Below are 27,178 nucleotides of genomic sequence, written 5' to 3' on the forward strand. Positions count from 1 at the left end.
AAAAAGGATGGGAGAATCACCAAGGTTATTTTTGTTAGTATCATTTAATTTTAGAAGATTTTTACAGAAATACTTTTGATGATTTTCTTATTATTTCTTGGATTCTTTGATTCATTTTTTACCTCTGCTTTTGTTAAATGAAATGATATATCATGTGATTTATTGATATTTTAAAGAAAAAGTATTGTCAACTAAATGTATTGTATTATGTATAGTTAATTAAGCTGGAACTAAATTGTGATAAACTGACAATTCAAAATATAAAATATGTGTGCATGCCTTTTTAAAGATCATTATTTAACTATAAACTTACATATTTAGACTTTCAGTAAGCTGTTTGAAATCTATCTTCCTTGATATTTTTCTGTGATTTTATCTCTTATTGCTTATAAAACTTTTATCCAGTTTTATCTTAAACTTCCAAGAATACTAAAAATCAAACCCAGTTAATTCTTAAATTCCACTTAAATTTGTAAAATATTAATATGTTAATTGTGCTAAAAAATTTACATATTAATTTATTAAATAAAACCGCTGAATTGATCTGAAAAATTAAATTAAATATTTTTTTTTAGAGAAAGATTTTCCAACTAAAAGATAAAGACTTTTCCTTTAACTTGAGTCTGCAAAAAATTAGCATAATTTTAACGCAAATACAGGGGTGAATATTCTTCACAAGATTCATTTTTTCCCCTGCTGCAATTTTTTTCCCTCCTAAATTTTTTTCCTGTGAGGAAGGGGAAAAATGAAAAAAATATTTTTAGAACTCTTTATTTTATTCATATTATCCCCCCTCCCCAACATTCTTTTAGTTTTTTCACCAAGGAGGGAAAAAAACAGTAACAAATGTTTTCAGTTTTCTTAATTTTTACATTTATTCTCCAACCCCCTTTAGCAGGGTCACTTTTGCAGAATATACACCCCCTGTGCAAATATTATGTTTTTCACGTAATCATTGTTATTTCTAATGGAGGAAAAATTTTCTTTACAATATTATTAGGTATAATATTCATATTTTCTTTATGATAAACAAATGAGTCAATACTTAAATGAAATACTAAAATGGAAAAGCACAACTACTTACCAATTAATATTAATTTTGTTGTAGGTAATTACTTTAGTGTGTGTAATATGTTTTAAATATTTGGTATGAATATTTTCAGATGAGATACGAAAATGTGGATGTGCCAGCGTTGTGGCAAACCTGTTTACTTTGGTAGGCGAAAAAACTGATTGTAAATATTTTGCTTGTTTTATGGGACAACCCGTAAGCCATCCTGGCCTCCCCTGCACCTATTTATATTTTTAATCATTGTGGTGTGAATGTATGTTTGTGTATGTGATGCATATGGATATGAGAAATCTCTCAATCGTTGTCAGCAATAAACTTTAATCTATCCCTTGTAGGAGTTCTAAGCATTCAGATCACTGTTGTTTTATGCCGGTTTACAATCTCAACCAATTTTGCCAAGATTCTTCCACTTTTGTTATTTATGGATGGTTAGCAGCAGAACAACTCATTATTATTATGCACAATAAGCACTTTGGACAACAGTTAAGCGATCACATGGTTGTTTTTGTGTAGGACATTGGCTAATGCAGCTATAGGTTGGAGAAAAGATTGGATTTTTTCTAAAATTATTATTTTATTTAGCTGAAAGGCGACAATCTCTTGGCTATGATTGGCACCCACTTTGCTTGAAATGTGAAGAATGTGGAAAAATATTGCAACCAGGAACCATTACTTTAACATTTTAAAGTCTCCATGAACAAAATAGGCCTAATTACAAGAAAATATAGGAGGGAAATTTTTTACATTTTGGTGTACTTTCAAAAAAGCCATAACTCTTTATTGATAGTTGAATCAACCAAATTAACAAAAGTATTGGTCTTAATAGGTCAGCATGCACAACACAAATCCTCACCTTACTGCCATATACCATGTTACGCGGCATTGTTTGGGCCTAATCTCTTTGGTCATGGTTCTACTACAGAGTCTCATAGGTAATGATTTATTTTTTCTACAGGGTGCCGGAGCCGTATAATTTTGATGCGGCTCCGGCTCCGCGGAGCCGTATTTGGAAATACGGCTCCAGCTCCGGCTCCGGCTCCGGCTCCTACCTTAAAATTAATATATCAATTTTTTTTCATTATTGAATTTGATAAAATAAATAAATAATATAAAATATTTTGCTTTTATTTGATTAAAGCTATATAAAAGTAGAAGGATGTGTGTCTATTTGTTAAGTAACAATAGTTTTTCAGTTTATTATATGGAAATAGACCGTTGCCAAATTATAATATTACTTTAAAAATCATTTTTAGCTAGTCCGGAGCCGGAGCCGTTTTTAACGAAAAATACGGCTCCGGCTCCACCAAAAATGTTGCTGCTCCCGGCTCCGGCTCCAGAACACTGCTTTTCTAACTTTAATGTATATTTGAAATAGATTCATTACCTTAAATGACAAAATAATCCATGCAACTCTTCCAGCAATTTCTTGCAGACAAAAGTTTTTGTTTATAACGTTAGTCCTATAAAATTCAACTGTTTTTTCAAGTGAAAAAAAGATAATAAATATTATCACAATCTTGTATGTATATATTTTTTTTATTTTAGGAGCTTTGGAAATAGATCCAAAAGTTTTATCCGTCTTGAAACTGAGCTTAGCAATAAAGTCAAGGAGTATAACAGGTAAGCCATGAAACTAGGCCTAGCAATAAAGTCAAGGAGTATATTAGGTAAGCCATGAAACTGAGCCTAGCATTAATGTCAAGGAGTATAACATTTGAAACTTGAAACTGAGCTTTCCAATAAAGTCAAGGAGTATAACAGGTAAAACTTGAAACTTAGCTTAGCAATAAAGTCAAGGATATACTGAAAACCAGGCCATTACTATCTTACACAATAAGGATAATTATATCTATAAGTAACACATCGTTAGTCGGAAGCAATATATTTTATATGAAAATAAAAAGATAATGAACTATATTACCTACAGTGTAATCAGTGGAAAAAAGCTTAACTTGAAACTGGCAAGTCTAGAATTAATAATTCGATAACTCGAGAACAATATAACATTGATCTTTCATAAAAGAAAGACATTTTTTTGCTAAAAATGTCAATAATAAAACACGAGTTTGTCAAATCTCTGGGAAGGTCATACAATTGTAAAGAAATAAACTAAAAAAAATATATGCTTTCAAGATTAAAGTGTTAGATTAATGATATTTTGCTCAGGTATTACAATGAGTATCCCCGTTGTCAGTTGACCGTCCGACAAGTCAATGGCCGTCTGGTTCTGGAGGGTGTGCTCAGGATATACTGGGGCACTGATCATAGCATCAGGCTTAAACAGTATGAGGATAACAGGGTCATTAATAGGTTAGTTAATATTTTTCAGAAACTAAAAATATTTTACTGTTTTATTTTTTAGCCACACTTGACTTTTTTATGTATAAAAGACGTATATTTTCCACTTCTTCCTCCAATTCAAAAGATTTTTAAATGCTTTCTCGTCATTAAATGTTTGTAAATACACTAAAGGACAATATTTTTTCATTTCAAAAAGGCACCAGACTAATCTTGTTTATTTTCAGGCATAAGAAAACCTTATCCCTTGGCCATCACTATGCAAACATAGAATATGACTCGGATGATACTGTTCCTGTACCTCCTACAGTGCCACCAACAGGTAGTAACATAAGCCGCTCGTTGTCAGTTATGTGATAGGTTTAAAAATCAACACTGCATCGTAAATAAAGATATTTAATATCGTTCCTACTCCTGCTAAGTCAGGTGCGTAACATATATAGTAAGAGTAGAGGGAATGTCTTGGCCAAAAACAGGCGCAACTGACTCATTACCATGCACAGTGAGGACTTGGATTTAATGTCATATACTTTCATTGCTCTTTTGTAGCGACTTAGCTTTGTTAATATTCCCGACGATATTGGTTGATCTTCAAAGACCCAATTGAAAGTCGGCACAGGGTCCTAGGTGTGGAGACATACAGTTATTTAACCCCCTTCTCCATCTATTGTTTCACTCAAATGTACGACTTGATGTTTAAGATTATTACTATTGTAGATCCCTCCCTGTTCTTCCCTCCACAGCTTGGAGATTTAACCCTGCATGTTTTCCCTGGCCTGGGCGATGACTCATCACAAAGTAATGAACTTCAAAAGTGGGAAACTTTGACTACACTTGATAAAGGTAAGATGCTCTGTTTACAAACCTTCATTTTTCAATCTTTTCAACACGTAATATTAATCAACAGAAGGGATAATTTTGCTTTTCGCAGTTTTTGGTTTACATTAATTTATCTTCTATTGTCTTATCCATTAAGATCCCTGTTTCAAGAGAATATTGGTTTGTTCTAATAACCTAATTGATTTTATAACATATCAACCCTTTTCTGTTTCAGAATCTAAACCGAATCTGAATGTCCAATTATTGGAATCTCTAATAGAAAACAAATCTTTAAAGCTGACAACAAAATCAAATATTCTCCAAAGAAGCCAATCTGTAAAAGCCAGTTCATTTGAAGCTAAACATAAAACTTCTAGGTATTATAACTTAGTTTTCAGTAATTCTCGATGTGTTGTCTTCTTGTAAATAAAGATTTTTAACAAATTAACTACACTTTATAAATTGGATGTGTCTGTTCGTCTGTAAGGTATGTTAACAAAACATAAATATTTCTTAGCTGCTATGAAAGATAGATGTCTAATTTTTAGTGTAGATAGGATGCATGTATATAGGCATAAGTAGAATAATGTCTGAATGTCTGTCAGTCTCGGTAAACGCTCAACCAATTGTGTTCTACTCTTCAGGGAATATTCCTACTGGTCAAGTTGTGGTTTTAAGCTATTTTCTTGGAGGGTGGATATTGATTATTAACTTCAGTCAATGGCAAGCGGATCAAATTAAGCAATACCTTTGCTCCATTAAAAAAAAACACCACTTAAATCAAGCAGAAAAAAATACAATTTCCTGTCCTTTTTATAACATGTATTTTAATTTAGGGCAAAATACAATAAGAAGCGTTTTTCCTGTAATTTAAGTGATCTTAAAACAGACATTGCCGCTCCATCTGATCTAAATGCAATCAAAGAAGATCTAGTTAGTAATTTATTGAACAAATCTCCTGATATAGAAAATAGAAATATCCTAGATTCCGAATCCAATAGCATAGAATGGCCTAATACTAAACCCTCAACTAATGCAACTAACTGTGATATTAACCATGAACTAACCGTACAAGATGAAAACCTCACCACCACAAATGATGAGCTAAACGACAATATTGAACATGAAAAGGCTGATAATGATTGTGAAACACCAACCAACATTGATGGTACAATTGATGATATCAATATTTCTGCACAAGATGAATTAAATGCAAACTTTGCTGAAGCTGAAAATAACCAATCAAACTTTATCAAATCTAGTACAGATGAAGACACAATCAATGAAAATGAAGAAATTTGCATAGCAGATAATGATAAACTTAATGCTTTAGATAGTTTTATTGATAATGATTTTGATAATGTTTCTTCTTCAAATAATGAAGAAAACGGAAATTTGATAACAAACATTTCTGATAGCAATGATGATACGTCAGAATATTTTGATGCAATTGAACAAACTAGCATTTTAGATGAAAGCATAAATAACTCATTTTCAACGACTGTTGGAGAAAATGACACTACGGATGCAAAGGATGATAATGGGAATATAGAATTAGAAACAGTTGAACTTAATCTTCAACATTCAAATGTTGATACAAATTTACAAGAAGAATCTTTTGAGGAAACAAAGAAAAAGGTGACTAATCATAATTCAAGAAGACCATCGGTTGAGTTTAATGTATATTCTCCAAGAGCACCTCCAAAAATAAAGGTAATGAAGCATTTTTTTGTGTTTTCCAGGAAAAGATAAATATAGATTAAAATTTTTGGGTAATGTTTCAAAGATTAAAAACAATTTTTTTTCATTAAACACCATTCGAACGTATGGAAATACTCTATTCATAAAGAAGCTTCGCTATCAAATTGATTAAATTTTTTTATTTAGAAGTCCCCTATGAAATTTTCGTCCCTGTTTGAAGCAGAATCTTCTGGCAAAGGAATAAGTCCTTTGACAACAAATGAACCAATAACTGGCCCGGATATCATTGAATCAGTGCCTAAAACACCTGTTATAAGTTCCTCTGAAGTTACCGAGCAAAAACTAAAAGACGAAACTAATAATGATGGCCTTAGTGAAGAAGGTAACTTTTGTCCTAATTAACTCAATACGTTTAAAGTTTGTGTATGCTTATTGTGCGATCCTTTTTAATAAGAAATTAGAAGTGGGCTACTTAAAATATCTAAAAACTCTAAGTTGATGTACTGCATTTTTCATGGAAATTATTTACATAGTTCATTCTATTTTACTTTAAGATTTGGTTATGTTATCCTTTTTACTAAAGAATTTAAAAAGAATATATTGCTTAAAGAAAATAGAAATGGATATTATTTTATTTAAACTCTTGTTCTAGCACAAAAAGTAGAGCTTCGTCACAAGAAGATAAAGTCACCCAACAAAGAAGGGGAGGGTACTGGACCCAGAGCTTTAAGAAGAAGGAAGGGACGCATGACCCGTATTAGACGGCGGTCATCGATAAACGGTCATTGGTATGACCGCGAGACAGCCGTCTTTACACCACCTAAGGTAAAACGTCATATTGATACAATTTTTAAATGGACAGAGCTTATGTACAAACAACGCATTTGGTTTACATATTATTTTTTATAGTCTTGAAATATTAATCTGTTTTTAGGATGCTGTAATGTCTGTATGGACTACTAGTCTTCAAAGCACATCAGAGGTGTTGAGTTCCATTCTCAGCAAGTATAAGATTGAATCTGAGGTAGGGATTTTTACTTTACTTTTTAAAAATTAAATCTGTTAAAAGCAGAGAGAAAGAGGATAATCTTAAATCTTCCTTCAAAAACTTTAAAAATCATCTTGGGAACTGAATGGCGACAGACAAATAATAGTAAATACAATAATTTCAAACAAACTACAGGGTGTTTTTTTAATGGAACAAAAGTATTGCTTAATATAACCCACTTGCCATTGACAGAAATTAATAATCTATATCTTAATTTCTTTATTGGGTTGGGGAGTTTTGTATAAGAAAAAAATACTTGTCGATTTTCAACAAATTATGTCTAAAAAACCGGTTTTTCCAAAGTACTTATTTTTGGAAGATTTTTGGATCATGGCCAATTTAAAGAGTGTGCAAAAATGCGTACATTTTAAAATTCAAATTGCGCGGCTTGTGTTAATAGTAGAAAAATAATATTTATATCGTTAGAATCGTCGTAAACTCTAGTTTTTGGGTGTTTAAGAACTATTCCCGTGCTACGTAGAGTTTAGGAGCTACGTGGTAAAATGTCCCAACTTACTTAAAACTTTTCAACCTCTCACAATTTTCAGCCTAGCTTCTATACCTAATACAAATAACATGAATATGATAATATATTTCAAAAAACTAGAGTTTATGAGAATTCTAACAGTATGCGTATCATTTTTCTACTATTAACACAAGCTGTAAAATTTGATTTTTAAAAAGGTACGCATTTTTGTACACTCTTTAAATTGGTTATGATCCAAAAATAGGTACTTTGGAAAAACCAGTTTTTAAGGCATAATTTGTTGAAAATCGATAAATATTTTTTCTTATGTAAAACTCCCCAACCCAATGAAGAAATTAAGATATAGATTATTAATTTCTGTCAATGGCAAGTGGGTTATATTCAGCAATAGTTTTGTTCCTTAAAAAAAAACACCCTGTATTTTAGGTGACAAATTTTGGGTTGTATGTTGTGAAGGAAACCGGTGAAACTAGACTTCTGGCAGATTCAGAGTTTCCACTTCTATTAAGGTTTGGTTTTTACAAGAACAACAAGGAATATTTATTTATCGCATCGTATAATAGACAGCTTTCCGCAGATAAATCTAGTTTTGTTGGCCCTTAGGTGCCGAAGGCCCAGGCAAATAAGACTGGTATGAATTTTATGAAATGTAATATGTATATCAAAAGATGAATAGGCAGTTGGACTGATTGATAAAGATATCCGGGCTTCAAATTTGCACAATAAAGCAGCGGCTTAATCACGACTGTGGCTTCAAAACAACTAATAATAAGCTTGGAATAAATAACTGTATTTACCACATCCATATAAAATTATTTATATTTTATTTTTAGAGCAAACCTTGGACCACACGAGGATATATCAAAGATTTATGTCATGAACAAACAGACAACAAATGAGATAAGGTAATATTTTTTAAAAGTCTCCTTTGATGTTTCTAAATCCAAAGTCTCTTTCAACTTTTTTCCCTAATTATATATTAGGTAATCTATCAAAATTTGTAATATATTTTAAACTTCTCAAATCTGACTTTCTTTTAAACCAAATTATCTAATAAGAAAGTGTAGACCTTTTTGATTAAACTGAATTTGAGTTTATATTCAGCATAAAGTATTGGAAAGTTTCAAAGTGAATATGCAATTCTATCATATCTTTCTTTTGTAGTGCTAAAGTGGCAGATTACTTGAAGTTTTCCTGGGCTGAACTCAGAGCTTTCGTGAATATGTTCTATGAGGAAGAGGAGAGAGAAGCTGATGCAATTAGGTAGAATACTTTTTCCCGTATCGCTTCGAAACAGATTGATATTAGAACCGGTTCTCGGCCATACTGAAAAATTTTGTCTAGCATCGTATTATATCCAGTTTTCTACGATTATAAGAAAAACTAGTTTTAATGTGATAATTGTACATTTTTATATCCGCGGTAATTTTATAATACGATGCGATAAATAACTATTATTCTGTAGGTAACTATTTTGTTTGTCTTTCCGTTCGTCTGTTGCTCTGTCCGTCCGTAATGCTGGTATAGGGAGGATCATATTTAACAGACTAATGAGCATACACTCTATAACTAATTTTAGTCTACGTTCTGCTTTCATTTCTTAACATTTATCAAGAAACCTTTTTTTGTTTCACTTATTATGGATGTTCTTATTATTGTTAAACCTATCTAGTATCTATAGTGATTTGAATAAATCTATAGTATAGATTTATTAACAGACAGCTACCTGGATCCCCCTGTTGGGGACCTTTTTTCATCTGCTAGCAAATTGGTTTCTGCTCTATTGTAGCGACTTAGCTGTGTCATTATTCCTGACTCTATTGGTTGATTTTCAAAGACCCAAGTCGACACAGGGTCCTTGAGAATCGGACATACAGTTATTAAACCCCTTCCCCTTCTATTGTTGTACTCTAATGTGATTAGTAAACGATCTGTCAAAGAACATAATATTAAGCTTATCAGAAGATCTAAATCAACAGTAAATAATGATTTTCTCTTAATAGCTAAAATCTTTGGATCTACTGCAGTTCACGGTAAAATATTGCTGGTAACGAATATTGCCAAAAATCTATGAATTTTAAAGGCTGCTAGCTGCCAAACGGCTTAACATACAGATCATCCCCGCACACTGTTTAAAGCGACATAAGAAGGCGTACAAATAATCTGGAATTGCCATAAATCAATAATGCATAATTATCTCGCAGTGCAGAGAAATGCGCGGAAAAGGCCTATTTTACGCGTTTTTTCTTCAGTGAAGCTTTCCCTGTGCATCATTGGATCTTGGCTATTCCAGATTATTTGTAGGCCTTCTTATACCGCTTAAAATGGTGTGCGGGTATGATCTGTACGTTCAGCCGTTTGGCAGATAGCAGCCTTTAAAATTCATAGATTTTTGGCAATATTCGTTACCAGCAATATTTTACCGTGAACTGCAGTAGATCCAAATCTTTTAATACCTCAAGGCAAAGGTAGTTGGTTTATTTTAAAGGAAATATGACACAGTTTTGTTTTGTAGGTTTAAATATCACCAGATCAGAAAAATCATGACCGAAAGATTTAAGGAGCTTGAATCTGAAAAGACTCTGAAAATGAATGAATCTGTCACTAGCCACGAAAATGTTGAAACGCGGGAAAAGGAAGAAATACATGAAAGTCAAGAAATAGATGAAGTTCTAGAAAAAGAGGACGACATTGAGGTTGTAACCGAAGGTTCTGAAAGCAATTGTTGAATCTATGTTATTTGTGTGATATTATCAAAGCATTTGATGTTGTGAATTTTATATATTGGAATGATGAATGTTGACCCTTTTTAATTACATTTTCTGATTGTCTTTCAAATTTTAGCATTGCAGCTTCTCATTGACTAGAGATTTATTGATAATAACTTCCATTTTCTGAAATGCCCTTTTAACGGCCAAAAAACACAATCTGTTTTTGTCCGTCCAGTTTAAAGCTGTTATCGCTGCGGAACTTATTGACGTTATTATTATTGGCTTTAATCTGTCGTGATTCTGATTACCCTTGTAAGAATTAAATAAATTTCTTTAAATTGTTTAAATAAAAGTGGCCTTAAGAATGATATTGTGTTAAATGTATTTAAGTTTGCATTTTATATTTTTCTACATGCATTTTTTTGTATTTCATGCATATATTCTTTTTATTTTTTCTAATTAATTGTTATTATATGTTATATACTAATTTGTACAGTCATCTTTTTACATAATATAATCATTGTATGACAGTTTATTGTTGTTTTTTAGAAGCGAAGCTTTTCTACGGTTAGGGTTTGTTCGTTCGTCCGTCAAGAATGTCAATATTTGTCCTGTCGATTTCAAACTTAGAATTATGCAGGGATCTAAAGGGGTAAGATAATAGCCAATAAATTTATGTACATTCCTATTGATGATACGCAAAATTATCCCTTCTGTAGAATAAAATTAGTGGTTGAAACGTTTGAGCACTAACCTTAATGAATCAACCAATCAACATTAACTAAAGTCCCCAGATAAGAAATCCTACGAATAAGAAAACGTTATCGTAAAACTTTGGGGACTAGTGTAATAAATAGCCCATTGTCCCGCCTCTCTCTGGCATTATGCCTTCAGTATTGTTTAATGAGTGAATTCGCAGATAGATACTGTAATTGTGAGTCTGTATACATTGACGCAGTGATATGCCAAGGTTAAAGAGTAACTACGCCGCCTCTAATAATTAAAACCTTTAAATAAAATTCTTTATTGCAGTACTTGTTTCATAAAATAGATTACAAGATATTTTATATTATAAATAACAACATAAGGACGGATAAAATATCTATATTCAATAATTTCAAATTAATCTCTAATAATAAACAAAAACTTTCATTGTGTAATTTTCAACATAACATTTTTATTTCAAGACTAGTATATTTTATAGTTAAGAAGAAAATTATTTAAGAAATAAATGATAAAAAAATGAGTTGCAGTTAATTATGTACACTGAAGTTACCTATTAAAAAATAACTTTAACATGTTGAAAGGGGGTCATGAAACCTGAAACGCATTACACGGTGTAGTTAAAAGTGACAACCAACACCCCTTTAAAGTTTCTATAAAAAATGAAATTTTGATACTTTATAAGAAAGTATTGACATGTTAATTTAGATATAATAAATAGATTATAGGCGATTTACCTCCAAGTGCCTAGTTGAGTAAAGAAAACCTCCGCCTCTTATTTTTAAACAAATTGAAATTGAAGAAGGGGGATAGTTATGGGAGTAAAGAATGAAAAATGCCCCCCACCCACCTTTTTTCCAATTTATAAAGGGGAGGGGAGGACAATGCTTTGCTCAATAGGCACTATGTGGAAAAGCACCATATTATATTAGTTACAATATTGGCAATGACCATGATCACTATTATATCTATTGTAGATTTTTACAAATATTTTTACTAAACCTAGCTACAGTAGAAGTTAAAATTTGAAACTATGTTATAGTTGACTTAGTCTTATAGATATACAGTTTTAAGTACCATAGTTTTAAAATAAAATAGTTATGTGTTTAATTTTGAACAAAAACTTTAATAAAGTTAAAAAATAAAAGGTCTTTTTTAAATATATTTTTTGTGCCTCAATTTAAAATTAAGAGTAGGAAGTGCTTTTTAACAAACTTAGTCCTTTTAACGCATGTCAAAAAACTCTGTAGAAAGCAGGAATTCAACAATGGACGATAAATTAACGACGTCCCTATTACAGCAAACAAAATTACCCCCCAGGCAAGTAAAATTATTGAAAAGGTCTGAACTCTTTACTTTAAGAACTAAATCAATATTCATTCTTACCCCAAAATGGCAGAACGAGTTCATACACTTTGGTATATAATTTACAGTTAAAAATTAAGGCAACTGCCAAATAACACGAAAAAGGACTATTCTGCAAATTTTTACTTGTGTAAAATGGTCAAAGATGATTTCCCTTCCTTTCCCTTTAGATTGTGCATAGTATGTATAAAATAATCTCATTAAATTTCACCAACAACTTTAATCAGAAATATTGTTTATTGAGTTTTAGGTGCGGCTGATCCGTTTTGACTGGCCATACTCTGCTTAGCTTTAATAGATTTAGAGAGTATGTCCCCGGCTACAGCGTATCCATCCGTCTGAAATTAAAACACGTTTTATAATGATTATCGGTTTTAAATCCGTTTCTTTTAATCAAATAGCATCCCACGGGGAACAGGCGTCAAGGGGGGGGGGGGGCAAAGTGATATTAACGCCCTTAAAATTTAAAACTTCTCATTTTACCCCCTCATAATACTTAAGATCAACCCCCCTAAACCTTTGAAACCTCTCATTTGACCCCATTCAAAAAAAGCTTGGACATCCTTCCACAGGGACAAGAAGAACAATTTCAAAAAAAGAAAAAGGTGTTTGGGATGATTTTTATTATCCACTCGTCGTATCGAGCAATTTTATATTCTTTTTTTTCAGTCACTTTGACTACTTAATATCATTTGACTTATACAATTGTGTCTCATGTCAAAATTTTGCACATTTTTTGCCAAAAAATGTTACCTTTACAATAACATCGTAGATAGCCATAATGAATGTAAGACATGAGTTCATAGTTCCACCTCTCAGCTTTGGGAAGTTCTTGCCAGCTGGCAGTAGTGTACCTGAAAATTAAAAGGTATGTATTTTTTTGTGCCTTTTGTACATTTTTTGCATAGAATTAACCGAAACAAATTTCTCTGGGCCCAAAGATAACAGAAAACGGTCATTTCAATTGACATAAATTGCCTACATAAAGGTATAACTTCAGTTGAAGAACCATATTTAACGTCTCTAGTATGATGCGAATGTTATTCAGACTCGAACTGACAGTAAGTGAGTACACCATCGATTAGGCCAATACCACGGATACAGAAAAAAGTTTCATACTTAAAATCATTTATGTATTTAGCTGTTTTTAAAATGAAATAAAAAAGTCCTACCGTCGATTGGAATACTTTGGTGTGTGAGTGAGGCTAAAAATCTCTTCATCAAATGTTCAGCCTGAATTAAAAACAAGTTCTAAGCCAGTTTATCAAAGGTATAATTATTGAGATCTCAAAAAATCCACTTCTGGAACGCAAAAATCAATCAATAGCGGTAATTTTCAATGATAGTCGTTATATAATTAATATCTGCCGTCAGTAAGTTAACCTTCCGTCACTAGTCCGACTTTTTTCCTAGGCAGACGTCTTAGAACTAAGCAATATGAAAAACTGTCATTGTAAAGGGTTCATTTCTGAGTACAATTTTTTAACCAAAATAATTTTGGTGATTTTTTTTATCAACAAAGCCGGCTGAGTACTGATACTCTCACCCCCCCCCCCCCCCCCTTCTTTATATTTAAAATATATTAAAAATAAGGTTTTATTTTACTATTCCTAACAACTGAGGGGGTTCGGGGGGGGGGGTATGGGGTATCAGTGTTCAAGATTATATGAATTAAAAAAATATGTACCTGTGACCGTTTCAAAGGCTGGAGCCTCGCAACAAATCTGATGAGATACTCTAGAACAAAAGCTTGATGGCTGGGAAGTTTCTTCAAGGCTTTCTCCATGTTTTCACATTGAATTACTAAAACACATGCAGATTATTATTGGGTATATTTGTGAGACTTAAATGTTTTCCGGTATGGCTCCAAATCCAATTCACATCCGCTAGATTAAAACCGGTTCTGAGCCATACTTAAAAATCAAGTATTAAATAGTATTTAAGAGAATTTTGAACAACAAAAAACATAAAATCATTTCCTTCTGGTTAAACAAAACTGGAATTAATCCTATATTATTTTTATCTGACTATCTGTGGAAATCTGTTATGTGAAATAGCTAGTTAAAGATGGGAAAAGTAAACACTTTTTATAGCAACAAGCAATTAATTAATAATCTTAGATTACCTACCTAGTTCTTATACTTATAAATTCTTTACTCTCAATAATAGGTTTGAATATAACAGGATAATGCTGTTTTCGACACTTACCTATTAGAGTAATGCTATCACGGTCAAGAAGAGGAGTTTTCAAATGATCTAGCCAATCAAATAACAACGTTGCTAACACTGATACCAAAATTTTCATTCTTTATCTGTTTATCAAAAGTGAAGCTTTTCTTTAATTAGGGTCTGTCCGTCAGAGACGTATCTTATGTAAGGATTTCGCTTTCCACTAAACTAACCAATAACTTTTCCTTACAGTGAAGCTTCTTATAGGTCCTTGGAAGGTTTAGAACTATTTAGGGGTAGAATAAATCTATCCTCCCTAAGATATATTGCCCCTAGAAAAAAATTACACCGCACAATTTTTAAAAGGCTAACTCTTTAAGACTTAAATTCTTCCCCCTACCTCAAGTGCTCCTAGAGGCTTCTAGGGGGTATAGTCGTTAGCTAGTATATTAAAATTTAAATGATTATTTTCCTGTGACATTAGTTTCAGTAGCCAGTCTGTCCCAAGCAGAAACTTTGAAGTTTAAATCTTGTGTATACTCTCTTACCTAAGCATAAAATATGTACAGTACACAATAAATCCACAAATATAGTTGTATAACCAGACTACTTGGATCCTCCTACTGGGGACCTTTTTCGTCTGCTAGCAAATTGCTTTCTGCTCTTTTGTAGCTACTTGGCTGCTTCATTTTTTCAGACGCTTTTGGTTGATTTTCATAATAAAAGTAATACGTTTTTTTCGTCTGAAGCTCAGGATTTCAATAAATACTGAACCGTTTGAGTTATCCTTTTTAGGGAAGCTTCAAATCGGCCTTTGGTTGGCTTTAGGTAATTAAATTTTTAGATTTACGTCTTGTGGCTATTATTCTGCCCTCTTCTAAACCAGAGCCCTTAGATAGGGTCGTATTTGCTAGTAGGTATACTAGCAATGTTAGAGCTTTTTTATTGGAGGGGGATAAAACTAATGGATCAAAAATGTACAAAGTAAAGTATAACAGTGTTTAGTTCAACTAGAAAAGAAGGAAATGTTCCAAAAACAATTTTTTGGGGAATATTGCGAAAAGCCAAAAATACAAATAATATGGAAAGTTGGATTTAATTCATAGATATTTTTATCTAAGCTAAATTTATTATTAATTATTAAATATCTCATCTACTTACCAAAGAATGTACTTTTCTTGATCCTTCCCCGTCACTTTCCACCTAAAATGAAACAATTATAAAAAATATTTACTCAATCTTGTAATGCTGAAGTATATCAAAATATTTACTTAATCTCGACAAAGATAAATCTAAGAATGGCCTTAACTCCCTTTCATCTATGTAAAATCTAGGAAATATTTTATGATTCCCCTTAAAATCATTTTTGTAAATTATTTCTTAAATGTTACTTGTACCTACACATAATATTATTCTCTTAAATGCTACATTAAAGTCAAACTAACAAAACTTGGTATTAAAGGACACGCGAACATTTAAAGTTATGAACTAAATAATAAAACATCCTTTTTTTTGTAGATCATTGAATTCTCTTTATAAGACAAATTAATTGTTGTCTATAGACAGACGGCAAAAATAGTAATAGTTTTCCTTAGGTTTTCGGGGAAGGTTTATAATTATTTTGAGGGAGAGTATATCCACTCTCCCAAGACAAAAAAGACACCCTAAATTTTTCTTTTTCTTTTTGAAACTTATATTTAGAATGGGTGAGTAGTCGACTTACCCCATTTCGTTAAGTGCCCCTAAGGGCTTCTAAATGCGTAGGCGCTAGTATTTAAATAAACTTACATGAGTATTTTTGTGTTGTTCAATGATTCCTCTGTATACAAATTCACTGCTGTAAATGGGTAAATGTTCCATGTCCTTATTCTCTAGAAGGAACAGGTGGGCTGCAAGTTCTTTGGTCACCTAAATAATTGTATTGTTCTAGTCTCTAAGGGATGGGTTCACCTACACCCACCCCCCCCCCCACCACCACCTCGTTTTAATGTTTAATTGTTTAATATTTTCTAGGGAAGGGGAATTTGCATACCACACTGCAAGAACAATAAAATGCCAAAACAAAACACCGGAAAAATGAATCCGAATGGTTTAGAGGATTTTACCTTAGAGGGACAAAAATTAAACTTCTTTAAAATTCATTACAACAGATAATCCTCAAAGGTAAGAGAAAGACAGAAATATAGAATTAGTGTCTCTTATTCTTGTGCCGTATCTAAAATGCATCTTAATTACCTTATTATCTTCCAGAGATTGTCCCTGTATCCCATCTGCAAGTATTTCATCCAGTCTTTTATCATCAACGCCTAGAACAATAGGAACTATCATTCATTTGGCGCCAAAATGTTGATTTTAGGTCGGCCAGGCATTTTTTCCCATTTACAGTTAGGACTTCCAGATAATGGTCATGCAATCAAAGGGCGGATTTGAAGGGTAAAACGTTTTACCGTCACTCTATTCTCAAATTAAAGTTACAGGATCTCGCTAACCGTTATGGTTCTTTGCAGTTTAGCCTCTCGTAGGTCTTGAGAAGGTTTAAAACTAAAGGTATCACCACCCTCTCATGACCTCACCCCTCCTTTTTTTACGTTCAACAAAAAAATCTAATGGAATATTTTAGGGGTATCAATTTTAAATCAACATGGAGCCGCTAGTTTATGATAACTGTACCTGAAATGGCAGATGAGCAGGACTGGACCAAGGAGTGCGTTTCTGAGCTGGGACGGGTTCCTCCTAAAGAAAATAACATTTGGCAAAATTATTTTTATTAAATTATTCTATTACAACATTATACATAATATACAAACATTTTTCTCTGAAGTTTAAGAATGACAGATAAGTTTCAGGAAAAATAAGCCTAAGTTGGACAAAGTATTGTAAACAGATGATATTAAATATTTAACATTTGAACGAGTACCATAACAAACTTTGTCAAAAAATGTAATTTGAAATTTTTAGTTTAGGCTAGGTCAAGTAAGGCTGAAACAGACCTGTAGGGCTAGATCTCCTGATGAAGCTAGAAACGAGTTACTTTATTTTTTTTCTAGTTTCTAAACTGGTATTAACCTGGTGTGGTAGTTGCAGTAGAAACTTCACTATCCAATACTAAAGAATTACTAGATCTTCTTGTAACAATAATGCTATCGCTGGGGGTGTGCTCCATTGATCCACTAGTGCTGAAAGGCCTGAAACAAAATTTGTTGAAATTAAAGATATAGCAGTGATATACCTAGCATTTATGTAACTTGAAAATATCTGAGAAAAGGGATAAAAAGTTATGATGAAATCCCTCACACACCAAAATTGATCAATCAAAGACAGTCTAATCAGTATATTATATTATATATATTAATCAGTATAATTTTAACTTGTGAAAAGTGTATTGTATATCTAGTTAGGACTAGAAAGCAACAATGTCGTTTAAAAATTTCAGATATTAAAGTATTCTTCATTGCACTTTGGTTTGTTAATGTTTTTTTTCTCAAAGTTGTGCTATCATTCCCGCTAACTGTCATATATGCAAAGCAAAATGGATGGTAGGGTTTGGCGGTACGAAATGATTTCATAATGTTAATTTTGTGAAAGTTAAGGCACAACTTTTTTTATGGTTTGTTTACAGAAAAGTACATACATTGAGGAATAATAAAAAATATGAATTAGTATTTTCCGGAAATCTTTGTTTAGGTTTAGGCCTAGAAAAGAGCGGAATGTGAGGGGTTTTCAAGAAGACTTTTGAGGCTAAAGGCGAAACCACTACCAAAAACAAAAAAATATTCCTGGGAGGTAGGCATATTCTACAATCCATAATTTCCCCTAAGCAACCAAAGACAAAACCCTATTCATTAAAATTTGTAGAAGCTTAGTTTATCGTCTATTATCATATCCCTGCATCCCTATAAAATTCCTGTAATTTAAAGGAAAGGTGTTATTAAATATGATTGATTTTTACACAAAATAAATACATTATACATATTTTATTTAGTTCAATATGTTTGTCAGCATGTCTTTATGCTTTTATACTAATTAAAGAAAAAACAGTGCAACTTTAGAGCTTAGAAGTAAAACTAATCTATAATTCCAATTGTCTGTTTTATTATTAGACTATTTTTGACATATGGCTACCACATGATTTTAATTGGACTGGAAATTTGGCTAGGTATGTTTGAGTAATATTTCCTCAATCAGATAAAAACATGGCTAAACCTTGAAGGTTTCCTGAAAATTAGACTTCATCTTTCTAGTTTTTGGATATTCTAATAGAAGCCGAGACAGATAAGACAATGTGCGAAAATTAATGCACATCAACAATAATAATAGACAAGTCACCCCTTCTTAAAATTGAAATTATTGGTTGAAAAGTTTAAACTCTGTTGGTTTGTTTGAACAAATTATGATTTATTAAAACTAACCATAGTTTAAAATTTTAATCCAACAAATGATTGAACGTGTCTATAAAACTTTGAATACCAGTATAATTTACAGTTCAATGTTATGCAAATTTTCAAAACATAGTTTTATGCATAGCATCAAAATTCAAATGGTACCAAAAGAAATCATGTAACGCTATTCTAAAGATGGTAAATGATATAAAAATGGTACCTGTCCTCTCTTGTAAGTTTGTGTACAAGAAATTTGTTTGTAAAATTCACCTCCTCCGCATTATAAACACTTGCACTAATTTATTATTCAGTTTTAATACAATTATGTTCTTTAACAAAGTGCATACTGTCCGCCCGTCTGTATTGCTTTGATCTTAAATTTAGGTATTTTAGAATCGTATCTATTTTAAACCTATCATAAAAGTTCCCGAAGCAACTAGTAACAATCTTGAAAGTGTGGCAACTCTATAATCATTATCAGAAAGTCCGTAAGTCTATTTCAAACATGTGAGGTTTTAAGCTTCTTTGACATTTATGTTTATAATACTTCACTGTGGGCTAGAATTGAATCAAGACAAAAGTAAGTGCCGAGCCCTGGGACCTATGTATGGTGAAAATAGACATAAAACCATGATGATTCCAGGTAAAACCAAAATATTTCAGCGGGGTCTTTTTGTTTTATTTCAATTTTAAGTTCTGAAAAAAAAATGAAAAAAATATGAAAATCTTTAATAAAAAACAAACAAAAACTGTTTTTCAACATTTTTTTTCACTAAAAGATACAAACAACTTATATATTTACTATAAGCTTTAAAAAAATCAAAATTTTCAAATTTAGGACTGCCTTTCCAAGGTTAGAAGAAAAATCCTAACAACGAATTCTAACATATTTCTGATCAACATAGCAATAAAACGTCTTTTGCTAAATCTTTAACATCAAAATTAAATAGCACTTACTAAAGACTTTTTTTCATTTAAACTTATACTTTTTACATTATTTAACTTTTAAGATTGTGTTTTTTTTAAAGAAAGGTTGCGTGATTTTTTTTCTCTTAATTAATTTATCTTAATATGCTGCATTATAAGTGACTGACATCATAGGCTGTGATGGCTTAGAAAACTCAATACCAGTTTTGTTAGCCCAGGCCATCGGCCCCTCGGGGCCTACAAAACTAGTTTTAATCTTTTTATTTTTATTTTACTATCTGCTAAAAGCTGTCTATAATCCCATACAATAAATAACTATTAAACATACCAATTAAAGTGAAACAGGGATCTTAAGGGATAAGACAAAGGATGATAAATTGATTACTCCTTCTGTAGATTAATATTATTGGTTAAAAAGTTTGGACTTTGCATGTTTGAACCATGTTTTTATTATGTATAAAATCAATTATTTATCATACATTGGAGGTAGGGGGCTTTGGACTGTTTATAACACTAGTCTAAAAAGTTCTATAATAATAATTTATTATTCGTTGGCTTATATTTTAGTAAAAATATTTTGTTTTGTTTATTCTAGGTTTTTTTAAAATGAAACTTATATGGAATGTGTCCCAGAAATAGAGAGGACAATTGACTGTTTAATAAACTAATCTCCAAACTTTATAAAGACATTTCTTATTCTTTGACTTAACAACTATGGGTACTTTTGAATAGTTTTGTTTTTGTCTGTTTTCAGGGGAAATTTAATTTGTATAGCAGCTATTCAAGACAGACGGCTGCATTTTTTGTGAAGATTCCCTAAACAATTTACTTTGTATATCAGTCAAGGTCTATAAATATTAAAATTATAAAATACGCAAGAAAGGTTTCAGGATTTAAAGAAATTCTTTTTAAAACTGCTTGTCCATATTCCCATCTCATCCATGTTATTGATGTTGTCATCCTTGTTTCCTTCTTTCAGGGATCTTAAGGGATAAGACAAAGGACAATAAAGTGATACATGTAGATTTCCACAAATTATGACAAGGAAACTAACCATTTCTTATGTAAAATTATTGTTTGATTATATGTTTGTAAAATATTAGTTTGAAACCATTCTATTAATTTTAGTAAAAGTACACAATTTTTTTGAGCTAACGTGGGTACTGGTGTGATTTACATCCCAATGTCCCCTCCCTCTTATAGTTAGCAAGATAAATTTTAAAACGGCATTCTGCTTTTCAAAACAGGATATTTAAATAATTTGTATGATAGAACAAAAGATCCTAAAACTCTAGAAAAAAAATAACAGGATGTCTTTCTGTCTATATATAAGTGTATGTTTAACGAAGGAGGGAGGGAGTGAACTGGACATAGAATTGTAAATCATATCCAAAGTTTTATAAACACATTTTCTCATCCTTTTGATAATTTATGAATTGATTAATGATTTGATGGTTCAAACATGCAAAGTCCAAACTTTTTAACCAATAATATTAATCTACAGAAGGAGTAATCAATTTATCATCCTTTGTCTTATCCCTTAAGATCCCTGTTTCACTTTAATTGGTATGTTTAATAGTTATTTATTGTATGGGATTATAGACAGCTTTTAGCAGATAGTAAAATAAAAATAAAAAGATTAAAACTAGTTTTGTAGGCCCCGAGGGGCCGATGGCCTGGGCTAACAAAACTGGTATTGAGTTTTCTAAGCCATCACAGCCTATGATGTCAGTCACTTATAATGCAGCATATTAAGATAAATTAATTAAGAGAAAAAAAATCACGCAACCTTTCTTTAAAAAAAACACAATCTTAAAAGTTAAATAATGTAAAAAGTATAAGTTTAAATGAAAAAAAGTCTTTAGTAAGTGCTATTTAATTTTGATGTTAAAGATTTAGCAAAAGACGTTTTATTGCTATGTTGATCAGAAATATGTTAGAATTCGTTGTTAGGATTTTTCTTCTAACCTTGGAAAGGCAGTCCTAAATTTGAAAATTTTGATTTTTTTAAAGCTTATAGTAAATATATAAGTTGTTTGTATCTTTTAGTGAAAAAAAATTTTGAAAAACAGTTTTTGTTTGTTTTTTATTAAAGATTTTCATATTTTTTTCATTTTTTTTCAGAACTTAAAATTGAAATAAAACTAAAAGACCCCGCTGAAATATTTTGGTTTTACCTGGAATCATCATGGTTTTATGTCTATTTTCACCATACATAGGTCCCAGGGCTCGGCACTTACTTCTGTCTTGATTCAATTCTAGCCCACAGTGACTTATATGTTACATAAACTTGATTTAAAATGGAGATTCATGGGATGATTCGGCACAATATCAATGCTCAGCATCTTTTTTTTTTGCCTAAAATTGAATGAACTATTTTCAGTATTTTAATGACAATACCTGTCTGATATTTATTTTTTTTATTTTAAGAATGTTATAAGCCATTTTTTACTGCGTTACATGCAGACTTAATTATTCTGTTTACTGTAGTATAAAGCTTAGAGCTGAAAGTGCAATATTGGATTCTAAATATTAAATACATTTTTGATGACATTATGAGTCAGTGTAAGTAAATAGAAATTATTTTATTTTGCATGGGGAATTTTTGTCATTAATAAATGTTGATTATTCAGAACTAGTAGCGAGCAGTTTTTGCAACATTATCAGCATTTAAAATTTAGTTTGCTAATTGTGTTATGTAAAGCTTCAGATAGCTTACAGGTTTGAAGTTATGTAGCATATAACTAATGTCCGACCGTATGTCTGTTAGTCTTAGTAAAATGAGTAATGATGCTTTTGTTTACAAAATCACTCGCACTCTAAGCATTGTTCCCTAACTCTGTAATTTTCTTTTAAAAAAGGTGTCCTAACTTTTGTGATTAAAAAAAAGCTAGTTGGTGATTTAGTAAGTAGTAGATTTAAAATGATCCATAGAATTTAGATATGCAATCGTTTTTTTGTAGACCTCTTATTTTTAAAGTAATTTATTGTTTTAATATTAAGTTGATTTGGTTTTAAGGTACTAAAACGCAACAAAAAAGGGAAAAATATTGCAATTATGAACAAAAATAGTAATATCTTTATTTTGACACCTTACTTTTTAAATTCTATTGAGTAATTATTGAAAAAAATCTATTTTGTTGAACCCCGTTTAATCAAAACTTTGAACTTTGGGAGCTCGTCACGAATGTGTTAAAAAAATAACAAAATTTAGGACCAGTTATTTTTGTATTATGGTTTGTTGTTCTTTTTTTGATTAAGTTGCATTGCAAATTATTATACAAAAATTGTCATTTTGTTGTATCTTTTTAAATGAAAACTGAATAATTCCTGTAGTCGCAAAGTCCAATAAGCCGTTCACATATCACATACAATAACTTGGGAATGTGTTTCAGAGCCCGGGCCTCGAACCCGTGCACAATAAACTTTTGTCTCTTGAGGCAGAGGTCCAGGTTAAACCTTCCCGTCCGCTTGTCCCGTTCTCCTGGAGGCTTCGTGCTGAATACTGAAATAATTAATTAAAGTAAATAAGTCACGTTTTCAATTGAGTGAAGACAAAATTGAGTAGAAATCAACCTTATTCGACATTCACTCAAAGCCCCAAAAATAATGGACTTAAAAGTGTATTAAACTGTATATAAGACATTTGCGAATATATTGGTACCATTAATTTGCCTCTGAGATAAAAAAAAGTATGTTTTTTTGATATTTTTCTCTTGCAATAAATCAAATTTCAAAATTGAGTCACCAAAAATGTTAAACTAATTTTTGCTCTAAAACAATCATTTTTTGGAGTTAGAAAGTGCTTAATACCTCATTTTAATCGCCTGGCATTGCTTTATAATGTACAGGTAATTACTTGGTTGTTTTTAGAACAGTTGACTAAAAAATCGAGGTTTTGTGATTAACCCACTTTTGTTGTTACTCCATAAATGATATTTTTTTTTCTAAAATTTTTGGCCGTAAAGAAGCTTTATATATCCATATAACATCCACCAAAATTTGACTTTTGATATTTTATTTATAACATCACCAGAAGGAATTGAATTTTGGAAAAAAAATATCAATTTATATTTTGCACTGCTATGCATTGTTCTCGTTCTTGTTTCTAAAAAATATTTATATAATTAAAAAGAGAATTATTTAACGCTTCTATAGGTATGTTTATCATTTTTCTAGCTTAAATATAACTATAATTTCAGCATTTTTAAACATGATCATATTCAAGTTATTTTAACAACTATTAAACAATTTTTACCATGCAAAACAAGGTGTTATAAAGTGTAGGATCCCTCACAATATCTATCTGTCTGTATATAATGCATTACACATGTAATGCTAATAAAGAGTATGCTATAAGAGTGATCTTTTATTCAAAGCTATAAAAGTGTTTAGAGTATATGCTATTATCCAATCATTGCTGGGAGCCATCAAAGAGGAAGTAGATAATAGAAAAGGAAGAGTTATTTACTTTAGTGATGGCTGTGGAGGACAATACAAGAACAGGAACATATAAAAATATCATGATATTATTATAGTATTATGTTTTAAGTTCATTGATCCTAGAAATTGGGTCAACTTTGGTGTGCAACAAAATTTTTTCATAAATATCCAGGTAAAGAGCAAAAATATTTTTTGACTTAAACAAAGCATATTATCTTACCAAAATACTAAAATATACTGTAGTATTACATCCTCATATTAAATACAGATATTCAAGTAAATTTCAGGTTACAGGACCTGATCCTCCAGGTCTCCAGAAATATTTAAAAGGTTTCTGTGGCTGCAATTTTGGACTTAGAGACTTCAAATTTTAAACATAATCTTTCTTACATGTCTACATAACGTATTAAAATTTCATTAAGATCCATCCCTCCTATTATCTCAGCCCCCATTAGAGCTAAAGGGCTTAAAAATTTTGATAATGATTTTCGGACTTTAAGTGAGTAATAGTAATCTTTTCACTTCCCTTACTCTTTTATTTAACAACCTTTTTAGAGCCTTGTTTACTTAAAGATTTTAAAAACATCTGTATTTTTCTTATTTTTGAAGCTAGAAGAACATAAAATAATGATTAGCTTTATCTAAATTTTATTATATGGTTAATAAGATACATAATATTTTCTAAAAATGATATTTTATTAAACATTTAACAGATACAATTTTCTGAATCTGGCTCTCCACGAAAAGGATAATGGATTTCCTGCAGAGTGGCATTTTTTTGCCACTTCGCATGGAAAATCCGAGTGTGATGGGCTAGGGGGTGTTGTGAAAAGACAAGTTGCCAACTATTCACTCCGCCAATCAGCTGACAATCAAATTTTAACTCCCAAACAACTCTATGACTATGGGGTAACAGCAATTAAAAACATTAAATTCTTAGTGAACAAGTTGCCAATACTAAACTGTTCCCAAGGCGTCAGGCAGCTAAGGCCATAGAGAATACACAGAAATACCATTGTTTTATGCCTGATAAAAATGATCTAAATGTTATGCATGTTAAAGAATATTCAAAAGATAATAAAATTTTAAAATTCATTATATAACTTTTTTCAGAAAAAAATGAAATGGTTTGCTTTCCTTTAGAAGTTAGAAAAATACAAGTATAATTTTTTAAAGCAAAGGTTTGAATTATTATAAGGGTCTGACCTTCTGTACAATCAAAACAGATAACTCTTACTGATAGAATTGCTCTTTTGATTTTAAACTCAAAGTTAGGAGAAACCATTGCAACTCTATAATTGTTACCAGAATTGTTACTTACAAATATAAGTATGCCCTTAAACAGTATTCTGTTTTTAAGTAGTTTTGCAACAAATACTCTTATATTATACTCTTGGAGATGCGATCCCCAATTTTCAAATTCTTTGAACGTACGTATAAGACTTTTACAGAAATGCTTCGCATCCAGACTATCTATCTATGTTTGATATAAAGTTAACACTATATAAGAGTAGAATCTAAATATTTGATTGACGTGCCCCAGTAATTATCAAGTAAAACTCAGGCACAAGACACAATTACTTTAGCTAGGCCCGAGGCATTATTTGTATCCTTTTATGCATTCATAGGCCTATCTTTAACAATATAATACCATATATGGGTAACGCTAGCCTAATCATGGTAAATTGTATGTGATTCATTAATATTATATGTTTATTAAAGACATTATGTTTATTGTTAAAGTAATCATGTAACCATTTAGTACAAGTATGTATGCCTACAACCATGCCTGATTTACGTCACAAGTTAACATACAGACATTTTATTAAACAGACAAACACTAAGATCCTTATTATAAGTTGATGTTATAGCATGCACCTCTTAAAATATGTTAGTTATTTATTGACTCTCCTACCATCAAGTTCTTCTGGCTTTAAAAGGTAATGACTTAGTTGTTTGGCATGCATTGTAGTTTAAATTTAGGACCCTTAGTACTTAGCCTGAATTGAGCTTAGGCCTTATGTTAGAATTCTAACACTTAGCACAATTCAATGCTTGGGACTTTTCTGTCCTACACTACTTATGATTTTAACACTTATCCTGTAAATATTTTCATACTTAACTTATTCACTTGTAATGTAAATACACTTTATAAAAACATTTTCCTTCCTTAATACTTAATATACTTATATAATTCCGATCGAATATCAAAACCAACCATTTATTCTTAGATTAAAGCAATATAATACTTCGCGTGGGTCTTTTGTTGAGCTTCCACCAGCTCAACCAAATTCGTATTATACTTGTGGGAATAGAGGGATAAGCATTCTAAATAGACGAACCGACGATGAGAATGTCTATGTGTATTGCAGTAAAAATAGGTTTTTTAGTAGTACTCATAGAAGAGCGGTCTCCATACCATAATTTTGGACAAATGCCCCATTCGCACTACCACTCTGATAGCTAGGAATTTAAGTTACATCTAATATCATTGACTCTTGGAATTATCTAATAGCATATACTCTAAACACTTTTATAGATTTGAATTAAAGATCACTCTTATAACATACTCTTTATTAGCATTACATGTGTAATGCATTATATACAGACAGATAGATATTGTGAGGGATCCTACACTTTATAACACCTTGTTTTGCATGGTAAAAATTGTTTTAATAGTTGTTAAAATAACTTGAATATGATCATGTTTAAAAATGCTGAAATTATAGTTATATTTAAGCTAGAAAAATGATAAACATACCTATAGAAGCGTTAAATAATTCTCTTTTTAATTATATAAATATTTTTTAGAAACAAGAACGAGAACAATGCATAGCAGTGCAAAATATAAATTGATATTTTTTTTCCAAAATTCAATTCCTTCTGGTGATGTTATAAATAAAATATCAAAAGTCAAATTTTGGTGGATGTTATATGGATATATAAAGCTTCTTTACAGCCAAAAATTTTAGAAAAAAAAATATCATTTATGGAGTAACAACAAAAGTGGGTTAATCACAAAACCTCGATTTTTTA

The 27,178-nt window shown here is 31.1% G+C and overlaps 2 protein-coding genes and 1 long non-coding RNA gene across 4 annotated transcripts in view; 2 read left to right on the forward strand and 1 right to left on the reverse strand.

Moving 5' to 3' along the window:
* Positions 1-1,108: 1,108 nt before the first annotated feature.
* Rassf (Ras association family member) lies at positions 1,109-10,666 on the forward strand. The gene is made up of 16 exons (XM_080166001.1): positions 1,109-1,216; positions 1,655-1,733; positions 1,897-2,004; positions 2,618-2,692; positions 3,239-3,382; positions 3,598-3,692; positions 4,088-4,213; positions 4,425-4,566; positions 5,026-5,902; positions 6,077-6,272; positions 6,543-6,715; positions 6,825-6,914; positions 7,852-7,934; positions 8,259-8,330; positions 8,590-8,688; positions 9,941-10,666. The coding sequence occupies exons 1-16, from the start codon at positions 1,177-1,179 to the stop codon at positions 10,152-10,154; spliced, it is 2,613 nt and encodes an 870-aa protein (XP_080022127.1). The 5' UTR covers positions 1,109-1,176; the 3' UTR covers positions 10,155-10,666.
* Positions 10,667-12,355: 1,689 nt separating this feature from the next.
* The window catches only part of LOC145323618 (protein tyrosine phosphatase domain-containing protein 1-like), a 49,683-nt gene continuing 34,860 nt past the window's right edge, over positions 12,356-27,178 (reverse strand). For both annotated transcript variants that reach the window (XM_080166009.1, XM_080166010.1), the window contains 13 exons: positions 23,030-23,204; positions 18,993-19,067; positions 17,460-17,578; positions 17,064-17,126; positions 16,629-16,699; positions 16,182-16,301; positions 15,555-15,596; positions 14,866-14,941; positions 14,433-14,510; positions 13,912-14,027; positions 13,397-13,457; positions 12,978-13,078; positions 12,356-12,562 (listed from right to left, as the gene is read on the reverse strand). In XM_080166009.1, coding sequence (XP_080022135.1) covers positions 12,461-12,562; positions 12,978-13,078; positions 13,397-13,457; positions 13,912-14,027; positions 14,433-14,510; positions 14,866-14,941; positions 15,555-15,596; positions 16,182-16,301; positions 16,629-16,699; positions 17,064-17,126; positions 17,460-17,578; positions 18,993-19,067; positions 23,030-23,204 — 1,199 coding nt within the window. In that variant the 3' untranslated portion in view covers positions 12,356-12,460. The remainder of the gene's footprint in view (positions 12,563-12,977; positions 13,079-13,396; positions 13,458-13,911; positions 14,028-14,432; positions 14,511-14,865; positions 14,942-15,554; positions 15,597-16,181; positions 16,302-16,628; positions 16,700-17,063; positions 17,127-17,459; positions 17,579-18,992; positions 19,068-23,029; positions 23,205-27,178) is intronic.
* LOC145324272 (uncharacterized) lies at positions 24,519-27,060 on the forward strand. Its single transcript, XR_013881224.1, has 2 exons — positions 24,519-25,323; positions 26,954-27,060. It is a non-coding gene; the product is annotated as an uncharacterized LOC145324272 (long non-coding RNA).

This window comes from Acartia tonsa, chromosome 7 (genome assembly GCF_053477335.1).
Source record: "Acartia tonsa isolate MP-2025a chromosome 7, ASM5347733v1, whole genome shotgun sequence".
Taxonomy (NCBI): Eukaryota; Metazoa; Arthropoda; class Copepoda; order Calanoida; family Acartiidae; genus Acartia; species Acartia tonsa.